This window comes from Spermophilus citellus (assembly GCF_964194105.1).
Source record: "Spermophilus citellus genome assembly, chromosome: X".
Lineage (NCBI taxonomy): Eukaryota > Metazoa > Chordata > Mammalia > Rodentia > Sciuridae > Spermophilus > Spermophilus citellus.
The window spans coordinates 13525320-13542050 of NC_138190.1; the positions used below are offsets into that span (position 1 = coordinate 13525320).

The 16731-nt window shown below is 40.6% G+C and overlaps 1 protein-coding gene across 1 annotated transcript in view; it reads right to left on the minus strand.

Moving 5' to 3' along the window:
- Nucleotides 1-10045: 10045 nt before the first annotated feature.
- RS1 (retinoschisin 1) overlaps nucleotides 10046-16731 on the minus strand; it is a gene marked incomplete at its 5' end in the record, with an annotated part of 31107 nt that continues 24421 nt past the window's right edge. The window contains 3 exons of the mRNA XM_081277941.1: nucleotides 10046-10373; nucleotides 14970-15165; nucleotides 16532-16673. Of these exons, the coding sequence (XP_081134067.1) occupies nucleotides 10221-10373; nucleotides 14970-15165; nucleotides 16532-16673 (491 nt within the window). The 3' untranslated portion in view covers nucleotides 10046-10220. The remainder of the gene's footprint in view (nucleotides 10374-14969; nucleotides 15166-16531; nucleotides 16674-16731) is intronic.

The window sequence follows — 16731 nt, forward strand, 5'->3', positions numbered from 1 at the left end:
AAATTCTAGGTTAGCATCCTTAGAAAATCTTTCATAGAGCCATGAGGCTTATATTTAGAAGCAAGCAACAGCCTGGCAGATTGGCATGATTTTTACCAACTGCTCAAAGGCACCCATGGCTTTTAGCTGTGTCTACCGAAAGAAAATGTCTTTGTTTTTTAATCAAGTTACTTAATAGCTCTTTACAAATATTAGCATATGACAGACCGATTAAAAGCAAAAAAAAAAAAAAAAACTCTTTATTGGTGGTTGTGATGTGGCTATTATAGAAGTATTTGTGCTGTGTATGCTTTGGTTAAATCTGTTTTAAAACATGCTTTAAGACTCACCATATGCAGTTGTATACTTTAACTCTAAGCTCGGAGCTACGCTGGTCAGTCTCTAGTCACGTTGTGTATTATAAAGTATGTTGTGGTTGTAGAGTTAGCCAGTTTAGCATGTTCCTAATCTGAAAATTAGTGGACTACACTAGGAAATGCTGTCCCATTTTTCCCTTCCCAGCACCTCTTAGTTGATATCATAGTATCCTCACTTCTTAAACTAGTTTTTAGAGTAAATAAGGAAAAAAGCCATTTATTTTATTCTAGCCATGTATTGAGAATGACTCATTAAGTGTACAACTTTTTTTCAAAGGCCAGAGGATTACTTTTCATGTGTGTAGAAGGCTCTGTCCACTTCTGTATCCCTGGATCCCAGTGGTGACAGAACTCTTTTTGGCAAGGGCAATAAGAAGCTCATCCTGAGTCACCACTGGAGCCCAGTTGGTACTCAAAAAACCTGCATTATCTCTCAAGCGCCAACCTGTTTGCTGGAGAGCATTGCTTTTCTATCTGGAAGTTCATTGTCTCCTGCATTAAAGTGGGATACTGAACTCTATGCAGGTACAAAGATCCACAGGCTCATACTTGTGTGAACCAGGATCGTGGTTTTGTTGAACTAACAAGCCAGAAAACAGTGGGCTATTTCCTTGCCTCCTTCAGTTCCTCACTAATAAAGTATGTAGACAGAGAAAACTTATTTATGGTTTAATAAATAACAATTCTGGTTTCTTTGAAAGAGACTGCAGAAAAACAGTATCAATGTTGAAAATGTCCTATCACTAATAACCAGGACCAGAATCTCACCAGAGGTCTTTGCAGAGATTTAAAAGGCCAGCTTAGGGTTGGGCTGTATCTTAGTGGTAGAGCACTTTTCTAGTATGTGTGAGGCCCTGGATTTGATCCTTAGCACTCAAAAAATTTTTTCAAATAAAAAATAAACAAGAGGTCAGCTTACCAGAAACAGGCAAACAAACAAACCTTTAAATGGTTATGGTTTCTTCTTTTTGCCTCATGATCAGCTGAGATATAGACTATCTTGCTCTGGTTCAGCTGAGTAAAAAATTCTTAAAAACCATGAGTAAGAAGCCATGAAAGAAAATGACCGTCTCTCATCTGTCTGCATCACAGAATGGGGGAGAAGTCAGGTGTCTAGGAAACTCTGGGCCTATTGCCCCGTGCGATTCTTTTTTCTTTCTTTTCTTCTTCTTTTTTCTTCTTAATTGAATGTACTATACAAGATGGTAGACTTTTGTGCGAGCCAGTTACTACAGGAGTCTTCATTTCCCACAGTGCTTCGGTAATTCATCAGCGTTAGGCCTGGTCCCACTCCACCTTTCTCTTCTCCAGGCACTGACCCACCTTTCTGCGTATTTACTGTAGGCTATTAAATATGATCTTGACCTGCCTTGCATTTTCATTCTTCAACTGTTCACTCCCAAATTTAAGGGAGTGTTGTCTCTTGTATTGCCAGAAAAAATTTGTCACAGTCTACACGCTAGATTTGTAGGGCCAGCAGAACTGCGGCAGTGAAACTGGTGTCACTTCCAAGGCCCTTCATGTCCCACAAGGGTAAGCTCTTTACACCCCCTTTGATCCTTGGTCATATTTGATCCTCCTTGGGAATCTGAAATCGGTCTCCGTGTTGTATGCAGAATAGAAGTTGCCTTGTTCGCTGCTCTTCCCATGCAGAGTATCAGGGAGAAAGAGGCCTTATCTGTCCCTCCATCCCCCCCTCTGTTTTGACAGACTGCTGAGAATCCCTCAGGACTTCCTTTGGTTGGGGATTTCACTTCCCAGAAGGCTGATGTGATTCATTTCAGACATAGACAAGTTTGTCCTAATACTCTGCTTCAGGTCTAATCAGAGGAAACCCAGGAATAGAAAAGGTAGATGCCTTGACTTTTGTCCCTGTTGGGGGATTAAAGTGTTTATTGCCAGAGTTATCAAAAGCTCTGGTTAAATTCTGTACAGTTTCATGAGAAAAATGATACTTTTCCTCCTGGAGAATGTGTAAGTTCTCCATAATAGCTTCGCTTTTCCAAAATGGAAAGCAAAGCTTGCAGAAAACCCATTTTCCCTAGGGATCAATAATCGGTTTCTAGTCGCCAGTCTCGGTCCCTCTCCTTTGTTACTCTTTGGTCACCGATTGAGTCAGGCCAGAGGGGTGATGGAAAGAAGTGAATTCTCACTGTAAACTTGCATTGATTAACAGAAACAATGAAGCCAAACAAAATAGTTGCCCCAGATTCCTATCTCCAAGAATTGCTTTGTGCCATTCTGAATTCAGGTAGATATTCTGTATATACTTAGACAACTATTCAGAGCTTCTTCAATCTCTAGTAAGTTTGAAGGGAGTATCTGGGAAGACACAGGGCAGGGTGATGTTGAGACCCTGTTCATTCTTAAAAATAGGGATAAGCCAGAGGGATGTGATATCCAATTTGTGGTAGATGAAGAATCAGTGGAAATTCTTAATTGCACAGACTTTATAATTCATTATATAAATTGTAATTCCATACTTTTTACTGTGGCAAGGGTGTGATGTGGTTGTTAAATCTTTTTAATTTTTGAATCCAAACTGAATTTAAAGTGTTGAATACTTAAATTCCTCACAAGCTAATTATGAACCATTTGTAAAGTGTTTCTATAACTCTTTGTATCATGTGTTGGTACATCTTATCAAGTTTTTTCTGGCATGTATTCCATTCTAAACTTCTGTAAAATTTCTATTGTTGCTGTAAATAATTATACAAATATTTACTCCGTGGTAACCTACATTATCAGCATGAAATGGTTAATTTTTACTGAGCACAATGTATTTTTGAATGGATCTTCCCAAATGTCTTTAATAAAATGCAGATTTTGCACTGACTGATGTGACTGCCAGGCCATCCCAATCTTGAGCACTATGGTCCTTCTTGCATTTGAACAGCGAGCAGCTCGGTTTTAGTTCCTTCTTTGTATATATATATAAAAAAAAATTTTTTTTTTAAAGCATTTGAATTCAAATGACGGATAATGGGCCTTTGAAGTTGTAATCAGTTTAAGGGAGAGAAATTAATGTAAAGCAAGGCAAATCCTGTTATTTAATGATGTTGATTTTTTTTTTCTTTTCTATTTATAAAGTTCTTTCCCCCTATGGCATTTTGAAAACTTTGGTTTCTTTTACACTTGAGTGTTGTCACTTGTAATGCATTGCTAGAAGCTCACTCGGTGGTTTGAGGAGGATGGGAAGAGATGCCAACCTCGTGCTCAGTGCTGTGGAGAAAGCAAAGATGAACAGCTCCATGAGGGTTTCTTCTCGTGGTAGAGCAGGGGTCAGCAAACTTTTAATGTTAAGGGCCAGATGGTAAATATTGGCCTTGAACATTCTTTTGGTGTTGCCTCTACTCAGACTCAACTCTGCCCTAGTGCAAAAGCAGCTATAGGATATGTAAATGAGTGCAAAAGCAGCTATAGGATATGTAAATGAGCGAGCATGGCTGTGTTCAGATAAAACTTTATTTAAAAAAAAAAACAGGCCAGAGTTTATTGACACTTGTGAGGTTTAGGGAAAGAAGACCTACTGAGTCATGCTCAGTCAGAGAAGCAAGAACTTAAATTTTGTGGTAACTTATGTATAAAATATTCTCTAGTTTTATCATTATAAACAAAGAGTAGGAGCTAATACTAAGTTCTTTGTATTCTTAGAAAGCTCTGTCAAAACAAGCAAAAAAAGGCACTGTGTCAACCAGTTCTTTACTCTGTGTCCTTAAGTGGCATGGAAACTGTGGCCTGTGGTTTCAGCTATACTAAGACTGTATCAAGTATCTGGGCTTATAATTTTTTTATGTTCATAGCACAGTGCCATGTGTTATATTGTTACATTTGCTTTAAATAACAACCCAGTGGAGCAGATACTATTATTATCTCCATTTTGTAGGTTTTCATACTTTGCATTATCTTGCTCAAGGTCACCCAGTTTGGAAGTGGCGCACCTAGGATTTGAGGCTGAATATGTTAACCATAAGGCCTGTACCCTTAACCACTAGTAAATGGTGCAGCCACTGCATCTCCATGTATAGCACTGACATCAAGTTTAATGGTGGTCCCATTCAGATATCGTTTTCCTTTTAGTAATTCTGGTTTATTCAATTAACTCCAAAGTCCAGATTTTCAAAAACAATTTCCAACATAGATCATGTAAAAATATTTGCCTGGAGGAATTTCAGGTGCAAAAATAAACACAACTTAGTTAAATGAAGGAAAGGGGTAACACATTTGGGAGCTGGGGATGTAGCTCAGTGGTAGAGCACTTATCTGGTGCGTATGAGGCCCTGGGTTCAATTCCCAGCACCCCCAAAATGAAAATGCGGGGGAGGGGACTAACACATTTAGAAAAAGCTATTTATATTGATACATAAGTATATTAATTGGAGCAGGTAATAATGAATCCTCATGTCTTTTTTTTTTTTCTGTACTGGGGATTGAACCCAAGGGCCTTTTACCACTGAACTACATTCACAACTCTTTCTTATTTTTTATTTTGAGACAGGTTTTCTCTAAGTTGCTTAGGCCCTTGCTAAGTTGTTGAGGCTATCCTCAAACTTGCCATCTTCCTGTCTCAGCCTCCTGAATCTCTGGGCTTATAAGGGTGCACCACCACACCCAATTTAACATTGTTTTTTTTTAATTGTAGATGCACACAGTACTGTTTATTTTTATGGGTGCTGAGGATCAAACCCAGTGCCTCACATGTGTTGGGAAAGCGCTCTGCCACTGAGCTCTAACTGTAGCCCCAACAATTTATGTACCACCTTCCATCCCATGTCTTGCAGCAGGTCGCAACTGATTTGATTTGGGAATGGAACTTTTCATTGAAGTGGTTCAAAGCCCAGGATCTACAATCAGTTTGCCTGAGTGGAGTCCTGACTTCATGAACTAAATTCCCCATGACTTGAGGCAAGATAAATGTAGCTTCCCTATGCTTTGGTTTCCTTCCCTTTAAATGGAGACAATCATAGTACCTACTTCAGAGGGTTGTTGTGAGCATCTAATGAGATACTACAAAGCACTCTATAGAATTTCAATAAATGCTAGCTATTGTAACATTATTGCTATTATTTGTGTCCCAGTTGGTGAACTGAGAAAGAATGTCACTGGATGGCTGCCAAGCACTTGTGATACATGTATCCTATTTGATCTTCCTATCAGCCCTCAAAGGTGGTGGTAGCCAAGAAAGGCCAGCTTGGAGCCATTCTTGGGATCACAGGGAAAGTAGCAGCCCTTGTAAGCTGTTTGTCAGCAGGCTTCAGCAACCACATCAGTGAACAGAGGCAGGCTTCTGTCGGCATTTGTTCAAAGGCTCACTTTTAGGGGTGCAGTCTTCTTGGCTCTGAGAATAGATTCATACCAGTACCTCTATCTTGAAATACCTTTGCTTTGTCCAAGTAACCTCCTCCCACACCGAGTACTAGAATCAGCTCAGATTTTTTTTTTCTTAATATTGGCAACACTTAATGCTACTTCTCTGTTCATAACATTTCATTTAATTATTTAAAATCTGCAAAAATGTTGTGTATATTTTACCACATTTTTTAAAAGTCCCCAAGTGTAGACCACACTCTAGCATTTCTAAAAATAAAAATAAACATGTTAAAATAAAGTAAGAGTGCGTTTTTACTGCATTATGCATTTTTAATTGAAAGTTTCTCCCCACAAAAGAAATGATACTACAAACATATTTCACATGTTTAATAACAAGTTTCTGTTAAGCTTCACATTTCTCTCAATAATAGTTTTATTTTTTATACATTTTGTCATGAATTTAATGAAGTAAATAATTAGTATGGCTGTTGGGAGCAAATTAACTTCAGGTAAATGTTTTACAGATCTCGGTATTTCATTGTTTATTAAATTCTGAAGTACTGAGCAGTGTCCAGTGTGAAATCCCATCTGGCTTCTTTGCAGAAATTAAAATTCATATTGAAATTCAAAGAACCCAGAATAGCCAAAACAATCTTGAAGAAGAACAAACTTGGAGGACTCACTCACATGTCCCAATTTTAAAATTTACCAGAAGCTATAGTGATGAAGACAGTGAGGTAATAGGACTGTGAAATAAACCATCCCATTTAAGATCCATTGATTGACAAGGATGCCAAGACCATTCAAAGGGGAAAGGACAGTCTTTTCAACAAATGGGACTGGAACAACCGGATATCTACATTCAAAAGAATGGAGTTAGACCCCTACTTGATACCATGCACAAAAATTAGCTCAAAATGGATCAGAGACTTGAATATAAAAGGTAGAATTATAGGAGTACTGCTTCATAACCTTGCATTTGGCAATGCTTTCTCAATAACACCAAAAGAACCAGCAAGCAAAAAAATAAGTTGGACTTCATTAAAATTTAAAAATTTATGTGCTTCCAAGGATTCCATCAAGAGAGGAAGAAAAAACCTAGAGTGGGAGAAATAGTTGGAAGTCCTTATAACTCAATTGTAAGATGATTGTAAAATGAGCAAAGAATCTGAATAGATATTTCTCCAAAGATGTACAATTGGCCGGTAAATGTGAAAAGATGTTCAACATCATATCACTAGGGAAAAACAAAACTACAACGAAACACACCACGTATACTGGGATGGCTATGATGAAAAACAGACAATAAGCGTTGTGAGGATGTGGAGAAATTGGACCCCTCCGACACTGCTAGTGGAAACTGCAAACGGTGCGGCCACTTGGGAAAGTAGCTCCTCAAAAAGTTGAACGCAGACTATGACTCAGCAATTCCACTCCCAGGTTCATACCCAAGATAAATGAAAGCATACATCCACACAAAAAACTCACATGCATATGTTCATAGCAGCATTATTCCTAATAGCCAAAAAAAAATGGAAACAACCCAAAGGTCCATTGAGGGATGATGAATAAATACAATGTAGTATATCCATACAATGGAATGCTATTCTGCAATAAAAAGGAGTGAAGTACTGATACATACTACAAGGATGAGCTTTCAAAGTACTGCTAAGTGAAAGAAGCCAGTCACAAACTACCACATGTCATATTGATTCCATCTCTATGGAAAAATGCCTAGTATAGGGAAATCTACATAAAAATAGAAAATGGGGCCAGGTGCAGTGGCACACACCTGTAATTCCAGCAACTTGGGAGGCTGAGGCAGGAGTGCAAGTTCAAGATCAGCCTTAGCAATTTAGCAAGACTCTATCTCAAAAAAGGGGGAGGGGGCTGGGGATGTGGCTCAGTGGTTAAATGCCCCTGCGTTCAATCCCTGGTGCCAAAAAAGAAAAAGAAAAAAAGAAATAGAAAATGGGTTAGTAGTTACCTAAAGTTGCTTGTGATGGTTGTACAACTCTGAGTATACTAAAAATCTTTGAATTACACACTTTAAATGGGTGAGGATTGGATGATATGTTATCTCAATAAAACTATTACAAAACAAATTTCCAACATGAGCAATTATTTGAAGAACGTTTACCCATTTGTCACACTATTTTGGTCTTTATTTTTTTTCCTAAAGTATATTCTTGCTTGCCTTATGAGTCTGACGATGCCAGTTGTAGAAGCCCTTAACTCTTAAGCTACTGCAATTTTCTTTGACAATCTGTTTATAATTTTCTTATGACTTCATTAGTTCAGTTTTTCAAATAATGGTTTTTGCCAGGCACAATGGCACACACCTATAATCCCAGCAGCTTGGGAGATTGAGGCAGGAGGATCACAGGTGAGGCCAGCCTCAGCAACTTAGTGAGGCCCTAAGCAACTTAATGAAAACTTGAAAGCCTGGGATGTAGCTCAATGGTAAAGGGCCCCTGGGTTCAATGCCCAGTAACCCGCCCCCCCCCCCCAATAATAAGGGTCTTTATTCAGCCGTTCTGTCCAAAATGGATTTGTTGATATGTCCTGTGGCCAAGAATGACCCCACCCTACTCCACCAGTGGTCTGTTTATATTTGGGAGAAAACTTAGCAAGAGAAAGCATTTTTCCAGGTAAATGGCATGGAGATTAAAAAGATGCTGGCTTGAATATAAAGCTATTCTGAGCCCTAGAACACCAGGGGAGGGATTTGGGGCTTTTAGGAACCTGCCTGTTCACAGAACTGAATGTGATGTCCAGGATCATGTTAGAATGAGTCCATTCACTTCCCTTGTTGTTTGAAATTGAAAAATAAGTGAGAAATGACTTGCTAACAGGGGTTACACAGGTCCAGGACCTTCGGTGCTTCCCCAATCTCTTTGGAGGGTTTCAAACCCTCTCAGCTCTTACTTTCCATATAGCTCTACCCACCCCTGACCTCCATGTTACTAGCCTCTTCAAGGGAAGGACCTAGAACTCAGGCTGAGCTACACTGTCTGCCAAATGAGCTCCAGCAAGAGAAAGCCAGGTCAGGCCTGCTCCTTTCCAAAGAGGTGTCAAATGTCAGGGGCAGGTGTTTTGGGATGGCACAAGGCATAGGTTGGAGGGTGAGAGGCTTCCAGGGTAGAAGCTACATGGTTCTTTTTATATTGGGAGCCCTGACCACGTCCTATGAAGCATGCAGTTAACAGGTCACCTCCAAGTGACCAGTGATAGCTCCTGGGCCAGCTGTTGTCAAAATGTTTCTTAAACACTGGTAGGTAGTCTGAGATAAGGAAATTCTGTTGTGTTGGAGTTATCTGGGGTTCCTAAACATAGGAGACCTGCTACTTAAATGATCAGCCTGCCCCATGCATTCATCACAGAGTTGAGTAGTTTGCCTGAATGAGTTGCAGAATGGAGCCGGATGTAATGGGAGCTCTGGATCCCTCCCCACTCCCTGTGTTCTTTTTTAATTTTTGGTACCGGGGATTGAACTCAGGGTCACTCGACCACTGAGCCACATCCCCAGCCCTATTTTGTATTTTATTTAGAGACAGGGTCTCACTGAGTTGCTTAGCTCCTCACTGTTGCTCAGGCTGGCTTTGAACTCCCAATCCTCCTGTGTCAACCTTCCAAACTGCTGGGATTACAGGCATGTGCCACCAGGCCAAGTTCCCTGTGTTCTTCAAGCTAATAACTCTACCCCACCCCACCCCCACAAGGTGAAAACTGAACAGGGAAGCTTTCCTACCTTTCCTATCTTGAACATTTAGTCCTTTGTCATGTACAGGATCTCAGTTGACCAGGACCATTGTGGGGCATGCCACAGGCTCCCATCTACCTCATTTGTACTGCCACCCAGTCTCCCCCATAACTTCAGCTACCTCTCAAGTCTTCAAGGTCGTGGCTGAATGAAAATGTAACTACAAGCCTGCTTCCTTTCAGCATTCAAGCAAAGCTTTACAAAACTGTACATTCCTGTTTTGAATGTGGTTGAGCAAAAAAGATTTTTCAAATTATCAGGGCTGCTTTGTATTCCCCTGGGACTGCACCTTTCAGTGTCGCCAAGACAGAGAGAGAGAGAGAGAGCAAGCAAGAGGGAGTGCAGCAAATTACCCCTACTACTTAAGCTTTCATAAGAAAATTGGTTTGGGGGATATTTTCTTTGTTCTTATTTTCTTTGGCCCTCAGTGGGGGGAAAGTTCATTTTCTTTCATTGGAAACTATATTGCTTTTTAAAAAATGAAATATTGTCTACCAAGCTCTGCATTTAAAAGTGCTTGTAACAGGGCCACACCTGTAATCCCAGCACCCTGGGAGGCTGAGACAGGAGGATCACAAGTTCAAAGCCAGCCTCAGCAAAAGTGAGGCTCTAAGCAACTCAGGGAAGTCAGAGACCCTGTCTCTAAATAAAACACAAAATAGAGCTGGGGATGTGGCTCAGTGATTGAGTGCCCCTGAGTTCAATCCCAGGTACCAAAAAAAAAAAAAAAAAAAAAAAAAGGTCCCTCCCATACCCATCCACCCTGTGGCAGGGCCAAGCTGAGGCAGGCATCAGGCACACTTGCTGACGCACTCCAGCAGCTCCATGCGGATGGCAATGCGGACGTGCCAGCCCAGTGGGATCAGGCGGATAAAGCGGGAAATGATGGGGGGCCGCAGCAGGTTCTGGACTGTGGAACTTCTATCTGAGTTTCCGTAGAAGACCTAAAGAGAGGAAGGAAATCCTGTTACCATTACATCAGGGGAGAGAAAAAGACAACCAACTACTATCTGGAGTCAACTCCAACTTTGAACCATGGAAAATCCTAGAAAGTAGTTATAGTGCAAAGAATTTACAAGTACCCTGTAAAATCTGACCTTTAATAATTGTCAGCACCTACATGCTTGAGGCATTTCTGAATATATGAAGACTTTTGGAACTACACCATCCAATGTGGTAGCCAGTAGCATCTATTTAAATTTAAATTTATATGAATTAACATTAGATGAAAATTCAGTTTCTCAGTCACTTTTTTCTTCTTTTTTTTTCTTTTTGTAGCACCAGGGATCAACCCCAGGGTCTCATCCATGCTAGGCAAATGCTCTACCACTGAGCTGCACCCCCAGCCCACATTAGCCATGTTTCAATGTGTATCATTGGACAACACAGATATGAATATTTCCATTATTGCAGAAAGTCCTATTGGGTAGCACTGATACAAAATACCTCTTGCCAGGTATGATGGCACACATCTGTAATCCCAACTCCCTAGGAGGATAAGGCAGAAGGATCACAAATTTGAGCCCAGCCTCAGCAACTTAGTGAGACCCTATCCTCTATCTCAGAAAATAAAAAGGTCTCAGAAAAATTTAGTTCAGTGGTATAGCATCCCTGGATTCAATCCCCAGCACCAAAAAAAAAAAAAAAAAAAAAAGCTTTTTGACTCTTACTGTCAATTTTGTGTTTTTGTTGTCTGCATTTTGACAAGACAGTTTAAAAAGCTCATATCATACTTACAAGAAGAATATTCCCATGTTTCAAAGGTATCCCAAATGGACTCAAATAGAAACTTGTGCCTGGCTCTGAAGCTGTGAACCAGAGCTGAAATGTGTGTTCCTACTTTGATACTAGTGACAAGTACCTTTTAGACTTGGAAAAATATTTTTTTAAACAGATAAAAACTGGAGGGTGGTATCAGAGAGAAAAAAAGGGTTTGATGCATAGTGTTTTTCAGGAAGTAGCATGCAATGGAAGTAGCATGCAAAAAGATGCAATGGATGTTTGACAGTATTTCCAAAGAAATCATTCTTTGCATTCTTCCCAGAGTCATAGTGTTCTCTTCCACGACACGGGAACACTTCATTTCCTTCTGAGATAATCTCCTGAATTTGGCCTTAAACATCCACTAACCAAGGCTGGCCTTATCTCATTGACAAAGGTGTCAACAACATATACTGGAGGAAAGACAGCCTTTTTACAAACGGTACTGGGAAAACTGGATATCCATATGTAAAAGACTGAAACTAGATCCCTATCTCCCATCCTGTGCAAAAGTCAACTCAAAATGGATCAAAGAGCTGGACATGGTGGCGCATGCCTGTAATCTCAGCAGTTTGGGAGGCTGAGGCAGGAGGATCCCAAGTTCAAAGCCAGCTTCAGCAATGGTGAGGCGATAAGCAATTCAGTGAGACCCTGTCTCTAAATAAAATACAAAATAGGGCTGGGGATGTAGCTCAGTGGTTGAGTGCCCTGAGTTCAATCCCCAGGACCAAAAAAAAAAATGGTATCAAAGACTTAGGAATTAGACCAGAGACTATGCAACTGCTAGAAAACACAAGGGAAACACTTCAGGACATAGGCATAGGCAAAGATTTCCTGAATAGCTCTAATAGCTCAAGAAATAATAGCAAGAATTGACAAGTTGGATTGCATCATATTAAAAAGCTCCTACACAGTAAAGGAAACAATTAACAGAGTGAAGAGACAACCTACAGAATGGGAGAAAATCCTTGGCAACTACTCTTCCCACAGAGGACTAATATCCAGAATATATAAAGAACTCAAAAAACACCAAAAAATAAAAATAACCCAATCAATAAATGGGCAAATGAACTGAACAGACAGACCCTTCCGAAAAGAAGACAAATAACCAACAATTGTATGAAAAAAAATGTTGAATATCTTTGTCAGAGAAATGCGAGTCAAAACTACATTGAGAATTCATCTCACCCCAGTCAGAATGTCTATCCTCAAAAATAAAAATAATAAATGCTTGAGCTGGGCATGGTGGTACACACCTGTAATCCCAGCAGCTTGGGAGGCTGAGACAGGAGGATTGCAAGTTCAAAGCCAACCTCAGCAATGGCAAGGTGCTAAGCAACTCAGTGAGACCCTGCCTCCAAATAAAATACAAAATAGGTCTGGGGATGTGGCTTAGTGGCTGAGTGCTCCTGAGTTTAATCCCCAGTACCTAATAATAATAATACTGGTGAGGATGCAGGGGAAGAGGAACCCTCATACACTGCTAGTGGGGATGTTAAATTAGCACAGCCACTAAGGGAGTCAATATAGAGGTCAAAAGCTAAAAATAGAACTACCATAGAATTCAGCTATAGCACTACTGGATATATCTGAAAGAATTGAAGTCAGCATACTTATACAGGTAACTGCATACCCAAGTTTATTGAGGCACAATTTACCATAGACAAGTATTGGTGCCCATCAACAGATAAATGTATAAAGAAAATGTGATATATATACACAATGGAGTATTATTCATCCATAAAGAATGAAATTACGTAATTTGCAGGAAAATGGGTGGAGCTGGAGGACATCATTTTGAGTAAAATAAGCCATACTTGAAAAGATAAGTATTGGGCTGGAGATATAGCTTTGTGGCCAAGTGCCTGCCTAATATGCATAAGGCCCTGGGTTCCATCCCCAGCACTACCAAAATAAATAAATAAATGAATGGATGTCAGGCATGGTGGCACACGCCTGTAATCTCAGCAGTTCAGGAGGCTGAGGCAGGAGGATCAAAAGTTCAAAGCCAGCCTCAGCAATTTAGCTAGGCCCTAAGTAACTTAGTGAGACCCTGTCTCTAAATAAAATACAAAAAAGGTCTAGGAATGTGGCTCAGTGGTTAAGCTCCCCTGGGTTCAATCCCTGGTATCAATAAACAAACAAATAAATAAGTGACATGTTTTCTCATGTGAAATCCAGAAAGAAAAAAAGATAACATGAGAAGGGAGACTATTCATTAGCAAGAAGGATATTGGGGCAGGGGAGAGAAAGGCTGGAAATGAAGGGGTAAATGATCGAAATGTGTTATCTGATGTATGACTATAATATAACGAAACTAATATGTACTAAAAATGAAATAACAGGACAGGCTTTGTCTGCCATGATCTTGCTTTTCTTCCCAGTAGTAACACCTAATGTTATCCTCTCTCAGCTGTCTGTCCTGGAGTTATTCCAGTCAGGAACCAGATATAGAGGGGACTATGGAACAGGCTCCACTAGTTTATGCAAATACCAGAAGTGAGTGCCTCTTTCAAAGAACAATGACTATCAAGACCTGTGCAAGAAACACAGGGCTTTAATATGTGGATGCTAACCCCAAACAAGGGAGTGTGGCTAGGGCAAGAATAGAAATCCAGTGGATTATAGACAAAGGGGAATGAAGGAAAGGGAAAGGGAGGGGAAGAGGAAGGACAGTAGAATTAATCGGACATAACTTTCCTAGCCTTGTGTTGGAATACATGATCACGGTAATTCTACATCACGTACAACCACAAAAATTAGAATAAGTTATATTCCGTGTATGTATAATATGTTTGTCCTGGAGTTATTCCAATATAAAATACATTCTACTGTCATGTGTAACTAAAAAAGAACAGCAACAACAAAAAGGCACGGGACTTGAAATAGAATCCTAATATCTTTTGGAAAAGCCAACTAATAAGAACAAAAATGAATTTAGATGTCCAAGTATCAAGATGGTTTTTTCCTATTGTGTCCGAACTCCTCAACCTCATCCATGAATGTCATACTTTGCAGATTGTCATCAGACTGACCACAAAGCCTTCTCATTCTCAGCCATACAGGTCTGCTTAACCTAGTCAAATGTCAAAATCAACCTGGGTAATTCCTTACTCTTAGGCAAAAAATACTTAACATTTCCAAACAGGTAGTGAATTTTTAACTCATTTTTGTTCATTTCAAATATTTATAGTCAGGAATCTAATGTGTTTAGTTTGTGATGAAGAAGACTTTGGTCTCAGTTTTCAAAGATTAATAGGATATAGGGTTGCCCAAAAGTTTAAGTGTCTGTTCTTGCACTGGTGGAATCTTTTTAATAAACACTAGTGTGATTAGGCAGCTAACTTGTTAGGTTGTCAAAAGGTTTCCAGCATTCAATCGCAGATCAATAGTAAGGAGAGGCCATATCTATACAAATGCATGTTATCTACCTGTGTCTGTAATGGATCAAGCCAAACCCATGAAGCAAAGTGTGTTCAGTGATCCAGTGAGTTTGCAATACTCCCTATAGCCAGTCTTGGGTCTTTAGGCAACTATGCACTGATAGAAATCAGACAAATATTTCTTTTGCATAAAAGAGCAACATTCATTCACAAACTGCCAGGCACTAACTCGACAACCAGGAAAGATCAAACTGAATTGCAGGAAAGAAGCACAGATGACCCACTCTGCCATGGGATTAGTGCTCTGACAGAAGGTGACGAACACAACACAGGGATAAGAGAGGAGTCCCAGAGAGGGTGTATGCCGAAGATGGGTTTTGGGTAAGCTCCACTTACCCGGTTGTTTCCAGTTTGGTCCTTATAGTAAATCCAGTTCAGGCTCTCATCACTCCTGTACTGCACACTATACTTGGTCATCCACTCATCGATGTCACAGCGCCCCTGGGTAAGGATCCCTGAAATCACCTTGATCTCCTTCAGATCTATTTGTAACCACTGGCTGCTGTCTTGGAACTTGGAGAGCCACGCACACCTGCCAGAAACACATCAAGTCACCAGGAGCCTTCCCCTGTGAGTGCCTGCAAATAGCCAGCAAGCACCAGAAGATGCCATCCCCCAGTTCAAGTCTTTGTACCTGCCGTAACCCATGTGTCTTATCCTCCCTCACCTGACCATCTGTTATGGTTTGGACGTGAGGTGGCTCCCAAAAGCTCATGGGTGAGACAATGCAAGAAGGTTTAGAGGATAAATGATTGGGTTAGGAGAGCCTTTACCCAATCAGTGAATTAATTCCCTACTAGATTAACTGATGGTAATTGAAGGCAGATGGGGTGTGGCTGAAGGAGGTGGGGCATTATGGGTATGACTTTGGGTATATATTTGTATTTGGCAAGGGGCGACTCTCTGCTTTCTGATCATCATGTGAGCTGCTTCCTTCTACCATACTTCCAGCACGTTGCTCTGCCTCACCTTCAGCCCCAAGGGATTACAACCTCTGAAACTGTGAGCCTCCAAATTAACTTTTCATCCTTTACAATTGTTCTGGCTGGGTATTTTAGTTACAGCAGTGAAAAAGCTGACTAAAACACAATCTTCAAGTCTCAGATGAAATATCTTTCACTTAGAAAATCTTCCCTGGGCCAGGTACGGTGTTGCACCCCTGTAATCCAAGTGGCTTGGGAGGCTGAGACAGGAGGGTCACGAGTTCAAAGCCAGCGTCAGCAACGGTGAGGTGCTAAGCAACTCAGTGAGACCCTGTCTCTAAATAAAATACAAAATAGGGCTGGGGATGTGGCTCGGTGGTTGAGTGCTCCTGAGTTCAATCCCCAGTACAAGAGAAAAGAAAGAAAGAAAGAAAACCTTCCCTGGTTCCAGGAGCAGTGGTGCATGCCTGTAATCCCAGGAGCTTGGGAGGCTGAGGCGGGAGAATTGCAAATTCAAAGCCACCCTCAGCAACTTAGTGAGGCCCTAAGTAACTCAGTGAGACCCTGTCTCTAAATTAAAAAGGAGCCAGGGATGTAGGGATGTGGCTCAGTGGTTAAGTGCCCTGGTACCTGGTACAAAAAAAAAAAAAAAAGCCTTCCCTGGTACTTGCAATGGATGAGATCTTAGTTCCTTCTTCATTTTCCTCACAAGGCTCATCACACTTACTGAATAATCGGTTGTGTGCTGATGTGCTTACAGTCTGTCTGTTCCTCTAAACTGTGCACCTCCTGAAGGCCAGGACCTTATCCATCCTGTCCACTGCTATACCCACAGTCCTTGGCACATGGAAGGTACTCAGTATTTATTGAATAAATAAGTGCATTCTGTGCCATTTGTTTATTAGAGAAACCTATTTTTTTTTAAGGTATATGGGAAAAACAATACAGAAAACCACCTGGGACTGCACTACTTACCCAAAGCCTTGACTGTTGAGGCGAGCCTTGTTTGCAGTCCATGAGGAATACCAGCCCACATACTGCTCCGGATTGGAGCAGGTGATCTGGTCTGGTGTAACCTCCCCCGACTCAAAACCCAGGGGCTTGTGATATGGGCATTCTGGAAAGGAAAAACAACGCACATTCAATTCAAACATCCATACCTCTAGCCAGGCACA